Raw genomic sequence first — 12,046 nt, forward strand, 5'->3', positions numbered from 1 at the left:
TAAACTGGCTTCTGTTTCGATAGCACCAGAACAGGGAAGACCCAGTAAGTCTGTCCCTCGTGCTCAAGTGAATTTGCTGGATATGCTCTTAAAGAATGTAACTGGAAAAGAAAAAATGGGTTATTTTCTCTGAGGTTCAAGATCTTAAGTAGTTATAAGAAAACGTAAGGAACACAGCTGAAAACTAGGTTTCATTTCTATGAGATGATTTTCTTCATTAGAATGATAGAATGGAGGCTTTGGTGTACAAATCCTATTCCTTCAAAAATTAAACACCTGGCTTCGGGTAAAGGAGAGTTAGGGGGTGGTATGATGCTGTATTCAGAGCCCTGACTGTTTTAGCCATCCCCAAAGCCTCTTCTGACCTTCCTGTCTCTGGGACCAGCTATGTGTCCTTAGAGCATCGGTTGGAAGGGTACTCAGCAGTTCCAAATACCAGGCCATTGATGCTAGAGACACATTTGCAAGGGCAGGAGTTTCTGTCTGGTTTGCTCATTTCTGTACTCCTGGCATCTAAAATAATACTCTGCCCGGAGAATGATCTCACTAGATAGCTTTCATGTGAATAAGTGAGTACAATCTTAAAGTTGAAACAGAGTTATTCTGAAAATTACTCTGACCCTGTGACTGGATTCAGTAGTTCCACTGTAAGTTGGCCTTGTCCCAGGAGTCATAGGGCAGATTCTTATCGCCCCTTTTTGTTTTTGTTTTTTTTCTTACTGCCCCTTTTTAAAGTTTAAATGGTTTTTAAAGTTAAAAATGTTTTTTAGTAAATATTGAATGGCTATGAAAGAAGATTTGTAGAAGATCTGTAAGGTCTAAAGGAAAACAATATAGCAAATATCCATGTGCCTACCATCCACTTTAAGAAAAAGACCACCACCTTTAAAGTCTTCTTCTCACTGTCCTTGGAGCTCACCATTGTCCTGATGTGGTTTTTTGTTATATTAATAAGTGTTTTTTAAAAATCATTTGTCATTCTTTGGGGTTTGTTTTCAAATTGCTTTAACAGACATATGCTCTCTAAGCAATATATTGTCTAGTTAGCATGTTTTAGAGGCTTGTGTTAATGGAATGTCCTCTTTTATACGTTACAAGTTTCACCCAGTTGTATTTGAGATTCGCTCACGTTTTGTCCTGCCAAAATCCTTTTTTTTTCTGCCGTATGTAGGGTATTCCATTGTATGAATACGGTGAGTATACTACAATTAAACATTCCTAATGGACATTTGGATTATATCCCATTTTATGCTATTGTGAAAAATACTGCATTGTTCTCTGGGAGAACATGTGCCAAAGTGTCCCTGGGCCACTTCACACTCCTTAGGATGGCTGTGTCAGGGAACAGGGAACAACAAATGTTGGGAAAGATGTGAAGAAATTGGAATCTTGTGCGTTAACGGAGGGTATGTAAAATAGTGTAGCCACTGTGGAGCCCTGTGGTGGTTCCTCAAAATTGTAAACGTAAAACTGCCATGTGATCCAGCAATTCTGCTTCTAAGTGTATACTCAAAAGAATTGAATGCATGGATTCAAACAGATAATTGGACACCCGTGTTCATAGCAACATTATGCACAGTAGTCAAAAAGTGGAAACAACCCAAATCGATAAATGTATAAATCGATAAACAACATGTGGTATATACACACAGTGGAATATTATTTGGCCTTGACAAGGAAGGAAATTCTGACATGCTACCGCATGAATGAAGACATAACGCTAGGAGCGCCAGGGCGGCTCAGTCGGTTAAGCATCCGACTTTGGCTCAGGTCATAACTTCACGGTTTGTGAGTTCGAGCCCCGCACCGAGCTCTGTGCTGACAGCTCAGAGCCTGGAGCCTGCTTCGGATTCTGTGTCTCCCTCTCTCTCTCTGCCCCTCCCCCACTCGCTTGCTCTCTCTCTCGAAAATGAACATTAAAAACAAAAAGACATAATGCTAAGTGAAATCAGTCAGACATAAAAAGATAAATACTATATGATTTCAGTTATATGAGGTACCTAGTATGGTCAAGTTTGTAGAAACAAAGTAGAATCATGGTTGCCAAGGACTGGGGAAAGAGGAGAATAGGAGTTACTATGTAATAGGATAGTGTTTCCATTTGGGATAGTGAAGAAGCTCAGGAGTGGGATGGTGGTGATGGTTGTGCAGCATCGTGAACGTACCTGATGCCTCTGAACTGTACACTTGAAATTTGTTAACGTGGGAAATTTTATGTTACGTGTATTTTACCGTAATAAAAAATACAGAGCAAAAAACCAGTTTTCCTAGGATAAGAGGTGTTTTCCCACTGCGGCTGAATACCATATAGTAACGTTAGATTAAGTTTCGTGAAATTTATTTTCAGCTAAATATGAGTGAGTGAGCGTGTTTTGCATGTGCGTGTGCATGTGTGTGTAAGAGAGACAGAGAGACAGATTGGGGTTGTGGTGTCAAACGTATTTCTTACTGCTATGGGTGAGGTTCCAAAATGTTTGAAATCTGTGTCGTAGAATAATAGCCTGCCGTGAGAAATTCATGTTTGAATATGTATGTGGGTGTGCATGTAAAGCTAAAATAAATTCTTGGGTTCACTCTGATATATATTACTCCTTTTCGTTAGAAAAAAATACCAGTCTTGGCCTACTAAATTGATTTGGTGACCCACAATTTGAAAATTACTGTTCTGGTTACATTCCTAGGAGATGAATTATTGAGTGACAAGGTAAAAACAAACATTTTCTAGATTTTGCTGTATTTTAGTGTATATCCGTTCACTCTGAACAGAGTGGGTGTGATGGTGGTTTGTACCCCTCTGCTCGGGCATTTGGAAATGTGAGGACACTGTTTGGCCATCACTGTTTGGTCATGACTGAGGAGTGCTTTTGGTATTCAGTGGATGAGGTCCAGAGTGGAAGTGCCCTAAAGTATACAGGGCAGCCCTGCACAAGCAACGATTGTCGTGTCCAGAATATCTTCGGTGTCCTTGTCGAAAAACACTGGGCCTGACTGTGTAGTTTTTCTACCATTTTCCTTTTTGTGTGCTATTTATTGGTAACACTGTGTTATTGGAGGCATGGGCTGTAACAAGCCTAGGGCTTGAAGTCCGGAATCAGAGTTTGAATCTTGCTACTTAACCAGCTCTGTTGTGTCCCTGAACAATGTATCTGCTTGTCTCTCTGCCTCAGTTTTTTGATCCAGAAAATGGAGATGACAATACCTACTTCCAAGGGTTTGCCTTAGGAAATAAGATCATGGTTGTAGAGTATTTACAAGCTCATAAGTGCTCAATAAATGATAATTACTACATTATGAATTTGTACTGCTGTATTTATTTGTTCAGTTAAACCCGTTTTCTCAGGTAGAGACATACTTACCTTATTTAAATCTTGCCTTTATTATTATTATTATTTTTTTTTTTGGAAAGGAAAAACAGAAACCTTATGTGGCGCTTGGGTTAATAGAGTATAAAATAAAAGGATTCAGAGAAATTTGCCTTGAAGTGTCTCTTATTCTAATTTGTCTCCCCTTGATCTTTTCTTCCTTATTTTTATTGTAACCACCTTCCCAGTTCACGTGGATGTAGTGGAGCCAACCACACCAGCATCGCAGGTCCAGAAATCTCCAAACCCTGAGTGGTTGGTCAGGACCTCTGCCGCAGAGAAAGCTACTGACTCCGCTGCAGCTACGTTTTTTAAAATGCCACCAGAAAAGAGCCCTGGATACAGCTAGAGGGCAGGAGCCCACCCACCGGGAGCCGCTGGGTGTCATGCAACGCATCCTAGACGTGGTGTCGCAGAGCCTTGCATATCGCAGTTGACATTCCCAGTCCTTTTACCGCCAGGATGACCCCTCTTCAGACAAAGCAGTGGACTCTTTCTCTTAGAAAATCATGTTGTGCAAATCTAGTTTAAAAAAAAAAAAATTAGTAAAGTATTGCAGCAGCAGTTTAAAACAGAAAAAAAAAAGTCATCCTCTGCTATTTGTTACATTGCTGTCGTTGTCCCAACAGTTACCTGCAGCCCTGTTTACAGAGCTGTTGCTTTTTGCAGGTATGTCTCTTTCCTTGAAAAACTAGTAACTGCTTTTGCATACTTTTTGTGTAGAGCTTTTAATATCATTTGAGGAAGTCCCAAATTGGTAGCCAGTTCTAGACAGATTTAAACACTGAGTTAAGACCGGTGTGTGGAATTGCGTTTGCAGAGACAAGGTTTGCCTTTGAGCCTGGTCTTGATTCACTGATCGTGCCAATAAGCTAAATCCATCAAGTTCTCATTTTGGAGCCTCAGAGGAGACCCCAGCGGCCTGGACAGCGGGAACTTCTTCCAGTTTTCTAAATGGCCTAATGGGATCTCCAGCAGATGCATTTGTACTTGGCCTCGTCTCCAAAGTTGGTGTTCTCCTGCAAGAGGATGTCTGTATTCATGACGTAATGAAGAAAATGGTTTAGTTGTTCAACAAACTTAAAATAGTCAGTGGATTGTGTCTTAATACTTCATGTCACAGTGTAAGCCTTTATGTACTAAATGGGAATTTTATTGTTAGTTTATAGGTCAGTAACCTGCAGCAGAAATTCATACTCTGTTATAATAATGGCTTCTTGGGGCCGTACTTTGGGGAGAAAAATGTCTTTTTGACACGCCTTTATACTTGGCGTGTTTATGACGGCTCAGCTGCGTGTGGAGTTATGTGTACAGCCATGCCTGGAGTTGGATGCCGCTTTGTCAGAATGAGGAATAAGTGACTGCCTGGAACCGCTGGGGAAAAGCCGCCCTTTCTAAAAAAGTATTATCAAGAGTGTCTGTCATTCAGAGGACTGGTTGACAGAGCGTTCTTTTTTGTACGAATTGAGTGCATGTACTCTGAAATGTACAGAAACTGTTTTCAAAGTGCCCACTGCTCTGGAACATTCCAGAGGAACTCCCAGCCCCGCGCCTGGATATTTTCTGTGCTTGAATAGGTGCTGAGTGTCAGGACAGAGCCTCCTTTTTGCGAAACGCAGTTGTCCCTTCTCCTCACACAGAATGTGAGGGTGGGCTGCTCTATCGCGTTCCCTTTAAAAATGGTAGTCCTCTCCAGTGCCAAGTCCAGGGTTTCCTTGTTGATGGGTGGGTGTGAGTCTAGTTGGAAAGGGGGACTTGAAGGTAATTTACGTAGCCCTTTTCTGGAACGGAGAACGGAGAACATGTCAGCTGTAACAAGGGGGATGGTGGAGGGAGGGGCAGGCGGAGATTGTGAGGTGAGGGAGTGGCGTGAATGCCAGCCCAGCATCTCTGGGAGCCACCCCTGGTTCTCATGCAGTAGTGAGCGTACTTCCCTTGCCTGGGGCCTGTAGCCGTGGCGGTATAAGAGATAAAGTGCCTGTTGGATATGAAATGGCACTACCAAGTTGCTTTAGTGACGAAGGTTGGCTTGATTGTCCTGTGTGCATTCAAACCTAGTCCCCGTCGTGTCCTGAGACAAATCTCTCAGGTAATTAGGCAGAAATCCATGGACGTAATTTTACTTTCTTTGCACTGAGCTCTGGCTGTCGTAGAGGCGGGTCCTGTCGTCATAGCCTATTCAGACTTCCACAGTTCAGGGCGAGTCTTACGGCCTAGCAGTTCTCCTTTCTACCTGTGATTACAGATAATTTACATAGACAACTTTATTTACATTTTAAGCATCTGTGTGATGTAAGGGTAGCTGACTGCTGCCATTTTTCAGAGACCGGAAATAAAGTTTAGCACCTCGCCCAGAAATCGCATAATCAAGCCAAAACTGAAATCCCAGATTTTTGGACTTCCTCTGCCCTGGGTTATAATAATCTTTTGATTTTTCATTGATAGACCTGAGTGACTCGGAGACCCATAATTTTGAAACAGTGTGTCATGAACGTTTATCATCTTTCTTGGGCATGCTTTTCTACATATTTTGAGTACATTCAACAGGGATTACCCCCAAATGCCATATCTACCTATAAGTGGGGAAGAAAATTAGTTGCCTAAAAACTAGCCATGAATACTTTGCAACACAGGGTTGTCAGCTGTGCTCCTCATTTTAGGCTGCTGCATGAGCATGCTTACAGAATTATTAACCAACTTACTTTGCTTCTTTTCTGTATGAGTCAATTCCAGAGGAGTAACCTTAGAATGGGGTGTTTTTTGAATCTTAAATTTTAAATTTCTTTTTTATATGGCCAAGTGTATGCTGTCATACACCGAGAAAAGTCTGTTACCTTTCAACAAAAGATGTAATTTCAAGATCAGGTTTTGTAGTCTGTTGAAAAAACTCTCATAGCATGACTTCCTTTGGGGATAATCATTGAGCTCACATGCACTTGATCTACTCAAAACTAGTAACTGAAGCTGAGTTGCACAGTTCTTGCTTATTTCAGGGTTCTGATTTACCCTAGCCGGCTATACAGCCTGCCTGTCTGAATCCTAACCTGTATTTTCCACGGTGGGCACAAGTCAAGACATTATCTACTTGCATGAGCATCGTTCATAAAAATTAGTTTTGCTTATGAATTTAAGGGAATTGGAGATTATTTTTCATTTTAAGGGAACAGGTTCATTTGCATCAACTCTTGTGTTACTTTTTGGTAAGAACTGTGCAGAATAGGGAATTAGTTGTTTCCGTGGTGCCACATTTGGGAGGGGCAGGGTGTGGTCTCTATTGAGCGGTGTATGCTTAATAAATAGGGCACATTTAACCTTGAATTCTTTTGAAATCAAATGCAGTTGAAAATACCGGACGACATTGTTTTGCTGGGCTGTGAAACAGGCTGCGAACAAGGCCATTTTGGCAGTAAAGTGACCAAAAGCTGAAATAAACCTTCCTAATCTGTGATGCCTGTGGCATCCTTTGCTAAGTCAAGCTCCACACCGAGGACAGGTAATTAAACTACTTAGGAATCCCACATAGACGGCTCTGATCTGTCCCTGTATTTTGGAATCAGAGACATGGTCTAGACCCACAGCATTGGAGGTTGTCGAGCCGCAGAGGAGCAGAGTCACCACAGAGGTCACTTACAGTGGAACAGGTTACGGTGTCAGGAGGAAGGAGCTAGGCTGGCAGTGTCATTGCTGGTGTGACGGCTACTCCACTTTGGCTCTAAGGTTCCTGGTGATGTTTGATTTCATTTCTGGTCTTCTCCCTATTTTGACTTCATTCCTCTGGTCAGAGCCACATGCTTTTTGTTTCCTGAGGCGAAGACTATGTAAAAATCTTAGCATTACGAGCCACATTCAGTGTTCCCTAAGTCTGGTGAAATTCAGCCGAGCTGGCGTGAGAACAGACTGGCCTACTCTAGCAGCTGTGGATACAGTCTAGCTGGGGGCAGAGTTTACAGGGTGTGTCATGATTCGTGTGGTGGCCGGAGGGATAGTAAAAGCAGTTTGCCCCTGGTGTCAGCTGTTACCTTTGTTAATACTTGAGCTGTCTCACTTGTTGGTATTTGCTTATCTCCCGCGCCGGCCACGCCAGCTGGTGTAGTTACTGATGGTGGCGGCAGTCAGGATGGGCTCTTACCCCATCAAGCAACAGTACTGAGGGAGTTGTTGGGTTTTGCCAAGGCACTAAACGCAGGGTGGCCCGGAGAGGCTTTCACCTACATTAAGATCCCAAAAGAGATGAATGTCAAATGCCCGAAAACAGCAATGTGGAATAGACACAAGGAAAATGAATGATGCTGCTGAAGCGTATGGATCTGTAAGGTTTTTAGCAAGCCCAGCAAAACAAACTTCTGGCCAAAAGAAATTTTCCCGCCACTGCACATAGGCGTGTTAAGCACTTGGGGAAATTGTCAAGTTTTCGGAACGTAAGCTTTTCAAGCACAGTATTGAAGAATGAGGCAGATCCTGAAGATGTTCACCGGGGAAAACAATCTTGGCAAGGTTCAGAAGTAAGAAGGCATGACGAAGAGAAGGAGACATGCTTAGAGCAGAGGTGCTGGGGCCTGTAGACGGACAGCAGCAGCACGTCCTTGCCCCAACCACACATACTGGACCAGAAATGGAGGGTGGGTTGGGCAGTCTTACAAGCCCTCCGGGGGACTCTGGTGCACGCTGACATTTGTGAACCACAGGCTTTGTATAGTTAAATGTTTTAAGATGTTGGTGTCCCTCTAAGCTGTAAGGTGCACTTACATTTCTCTCCAAAAGTATAGACGTGTTTTGTATATGATTCTTTGCAGAAATTGTTAATGTCTTTATTTCCCATACTTTTTCCCTGAAGCTCCTAAAAGATCTCCTGGAAATACTGGGAAAGGATGATGGGGAGAAAAATGTCATCAAGGCCATATTTAGATGGATGGAAACAACCTTTCACGTGGGTTAAAATATAACAGTGAATTTTCAGTCTGTGCGTGATAGTCATTTTTCACAACAGACAGCAAAACATTTGTGTAACGTACGGCCGCCTATGATTTCATGATACTTGTTCATTGCATCTTAATTTCCTGGGAAAGTGTTATGTCTTTTCCGGCATAATAATGACGAAGTCTTTAGAGTGTGGCTCACAAAAATGAAAATAATTGGCTGAAGAGACCATCCTGAGTACATAGTGTTGTGGAATAAATCCTTGTTGAGCTATTGGTGATCTTTTGCTAGAACTTAATCACACCCTATTGTCTTTGTGTTACATTTCAGTGATTCTGCAGAGGTTGGTGACCAGCAGCAACAGAATGTTGTATATTTTTGTGTTGTCTGGACTCAAGGATTCGGCATTTCCGAATACGGTACTCGAGTCCTAAAGCTTTGAAATGAAATTGCGACCATTTCTTTCTTTGGGTTTTATTTGCACAAATAGGGCTAGGCTGTAATTTATTACTAAAGCCTGCGAGCCCAAGATTTTCTCTGGGAATATGTGTGGCCAACGAGGACTTCTCTGGTATCATGTCCTCAGGTACTCACGTTGTCTTGTGCCCAGGTGTGACTTTATAAAGGTGATTAAGTGAGGGCACAGACAGGCCTGTGTCACCGAAAGAAAAGCTTAATGTTATAGTTCCCCCTAGAAACAAGGCATGGCTTGCCCTGCAGGGCCACAGGAGGACAACCGGGTTTGGTCAAGAGGCAGAAGACGGGAGCAAGCAATAGGTTTAGGCCAGAGCCTCTGTTGGGGTTTCCACTATGAAGGCGGGGCAGGGCAGGGGGAACAGTTTGGAAATGGCTAGTTTGAATAATTCTGGGGCCTTTGGACCATAGTATAGACTCTGGTTGCCTGGTACCTGGCCCTGCGGTGATTGCTTCCTGGAGTGGAACAGGCCAGATGGAGGGGGTATGGCTCCACCGTACCTGCTTAGTTTGCACATCAAAAGCGTGCTGCTGGCTGATTCCTTTGCTGTCTTCCTGAGAATCAGCCAGCCCTGGGAGAGGCAGTGTTTCCCTAGCCAGAAAGGGTTCTTAATCTGTTAAAACATTGTAATATACAGAAAATTAAAAAAAAAACAAAAAAAACCAAAAAAACAACAGGATTAGCACACGTTTAAGCTGTTGAGTTCTCCTTTCAATTTTTTCAGTCTTTTAAAACACCATGTGATTTTCCTCTTCGATCTTGAAAACCAGTTAAAAATACCTCTGACCAAAAATGTTGGTGTTACTAGATAGTATCAAGGTATGGGAATATAAAAAGAAGGTTTGCAAGATGTAAATTATGAGAAGTAATGTTTTCTTTCTCTGGAAGTGAGTTCTGACCCTTGCACATCCCTCATTCAAATGTTTTTAATTGAGAAAGAGGAAACATCAGAGAACTTACAGATGGTCGCCGTGGCTTTGACTTAAATCAACCCCTTTCACTGTGTGTACACCCTGCATCTTGCCCCTCCCAGTGGGCCGTGTATCCCTTCATGAACAGTTGTCATGATTGTGCGGACTCCTGCCACCCCAAAACCATGGTGACACTTAAAATTGCTCTCGATATTTATCCCACTCCTCTTGTCAGTAGCTATTGCAAACTGCGGCCATTTCAAATTCTGCTTACCCCCACCTTCTCTCAAGTTCAGCGGCCAATCTCCCCCATCCCCTAGCAGGCAACAGGCCATTAGACAGGAGTCCCCGGTCACACACCCCTTACGTACACCCTTCCTCACCTCCTTCTTGCAAGTGCCTGTCCTACCTAAGACAGATTCCTTCTCCTCTGTGCCTTGGTTCCCTCTCCTTTGATCAGACGCCTTGCTCAGTCTAACTATAGCTTCTCACTCCTGGCACGTAGAGCTTTGCATTTGAACATGTTTTAAAGATTCCTTCTTCAAACAAAAATACCTTTCTCAGCCCTTTTGAACCCCTTGGCTACCAAAAATACTGCCCTCACTCGCACTTCCTGTTCATTAATTCTCAGTCCACTGAAGCGGTAGTTTTGAACCCCGGCTGCACATAAAGACCACCTGGGGAGAGTTTTAAAAATCTTAATTCCCCCAACTGAACCACAGAAAAATCACATCAGAATGGGGAGGCGGGACAGGCTTCATTCTTTTTAAAGCAACGGTGCAGGTGGGGCTGAGAACCACCATACCAAAACCTGGCTGCTACACTCACCGCCATTAAAACTGTTTTTGCTGGGTTCACCAGTGATTTCCAGTTGTCAAAATTCAGTCCTTCGATTGATCATTATGATGTCATACTGTACAGTGACTTCCATTGTGGAATTGTCCCTGTTCTGACCCTGCTTTCTCCTGATTTTTCCCCTACTTCTTTGCTTTCTCAGTCTCCACAGGTGGGAGGATGGGTGGGTGGGTCAGTCCAACGCAGACCGGATGTCCCTGTCCTCCCTTCTGATATTTCAGTTAACACCCGTGGGCTCACGCGCCCCTTTGCCATACCACCTAATGCACTGACTTAAAGCACGGACATAGAGTGAAGCATTTCATTAATAATTGGTGTAGACTTACAGGAAAGTGTGCTCAAGGTCTCTGCTCCTTCCTTTGTTTCTCTTTGTCCCTACTCCAGGCCCACATAGGTAGGAAGGTTGCTAATCGCATTTGTCAGGTTCTAAGATTCGGAAGACCCCTATTTACTCTTGGTGTTGCCATTCGTGAAAAGTCAGGCTTGAACTCTGGTCCCTCTTCTGCTTTCTCCTCTCCGGGGTCTTGGACCAGTAAGGAGGCCTGGGCCCACTTCTACATACACGGAGGCTACCCCGACCTAGTGCTTTCAGTTTTTTTACTTTCTGCTTCTGGTAAGAGTTTAGTTTGGGCATGAGACAGACTCATTTCCTCACCGATGTTTGACCTTCAGTACCACGTTGGATCTTGGAGTTTCAGGCCCTAGCCCTACTCCTAGTAAAGCGGAACTCGATTTTCTACTTTATTGCCATCACTGCATGCTGCCTCGGAAACTATATGTAGGGGTTCCACCCTCACCAGAAGGGATCCTGTGTGTTCCTGGCTTCTTTGAATCACTAGTTTCTGATTCGAAATCTGGGATGAGGGATCTGATTAGTACTCATGTGCCTATCTATCCTAGCTGCAGGAAGTGAGAATGAGTTATCTGGAATGTGTAGCTTCTGTGGGGGTTGGATGAATTCCTCAAACAGGAGGGTAGTTCAGATGCTGGACAGCTGATAAGAATAACAAAGGTCTACTCTGGCCATTGTCCTGTTTACTGATTCAAAAAACATGTATTCAGCACTCAGTAAGCCAGCCTTCCTCAGGGATCTTGTGGGGAAGATGGCTGCTACAGAACAGGATAGTCCCAGGGTCCTTAGATATACTCTGCTTGAAACCAGTCTGACCCTTTCCAGAGCCCCTAATAATATGATGATGATGGTAATAATGACTATTTACTGAGTGATTATTATATGCCATTTGTCAACAGCATCTCAATCTTTAACAACTCTAAGGTAGGTAAATTTATGTCAGTTTTAAAGCCATGAAATAATGCATGCAGTCATAGATTAACTTGCTCAAAGTCACATAGCTAATATTCAAGCCAGCATTCACACTCCGTCTTTTTGGTGCTAGACTTTCTGTTCCCAGCAACACTCTTTGCTGCCTCTTTTCACAATATAAATGAACTATTGGTGGCCATGTATACGTGAAATAAACTATGTGCCACTGGTCCCAGGGCTGGGTGTCTCGTGACACCCTTTT

General features: G+C 43.2%; 1 protein-coding gene across 7 annotated transcripts in view; it reads left to right on the forward strand.

Annotated features, from left to right (window-relative positions):
• GPATCH2L (G-patch domain containing 2 like) overlaps positions 1–12,046 on the forward strand; it is a 152,191-nt gene that overhangs the window by 125,079 nt on the left and 15,066 nt on the right. For 3 of the 7 annotated variants that reach the window (XM_027066215.2, XM_027066214.2, XM_027066219.2), the window contains one exon: positions 3,551–8,552. The exons of the other annotated variants lie outside the window; for them this stretch is intronic. In XM_027066215.2, coding sequence (XP_026922016.1) covers positions 3,551–3,711 — 161 coding nt within the window. In that variant the 3' untranslated portion in view covers positions 3,712–8,552. Of the gene's footprint in view, positions 1–3,550; positions 8,553–12,046 lie in introns of those variants that run through there. 7 annotated transcript variants of the gene reach the window in all.

This window comes from Acinonyx jubatus, chromosome B3, assembly GCF_027475565.1.
Source record: "Acinonyx jubatus isolate Ajub_Pintada_27869175 chromosome B3, VMU_Ajub_asm_v1.0, whole genome shotgun sequence".
NCBI classification, from domain to species: domain Eukaryota; kingdom Metazoa; phylum Chordata; class Mammalia; order Carnivora; family Felidae; genus Acinonyx; species Acinonyx jubatus.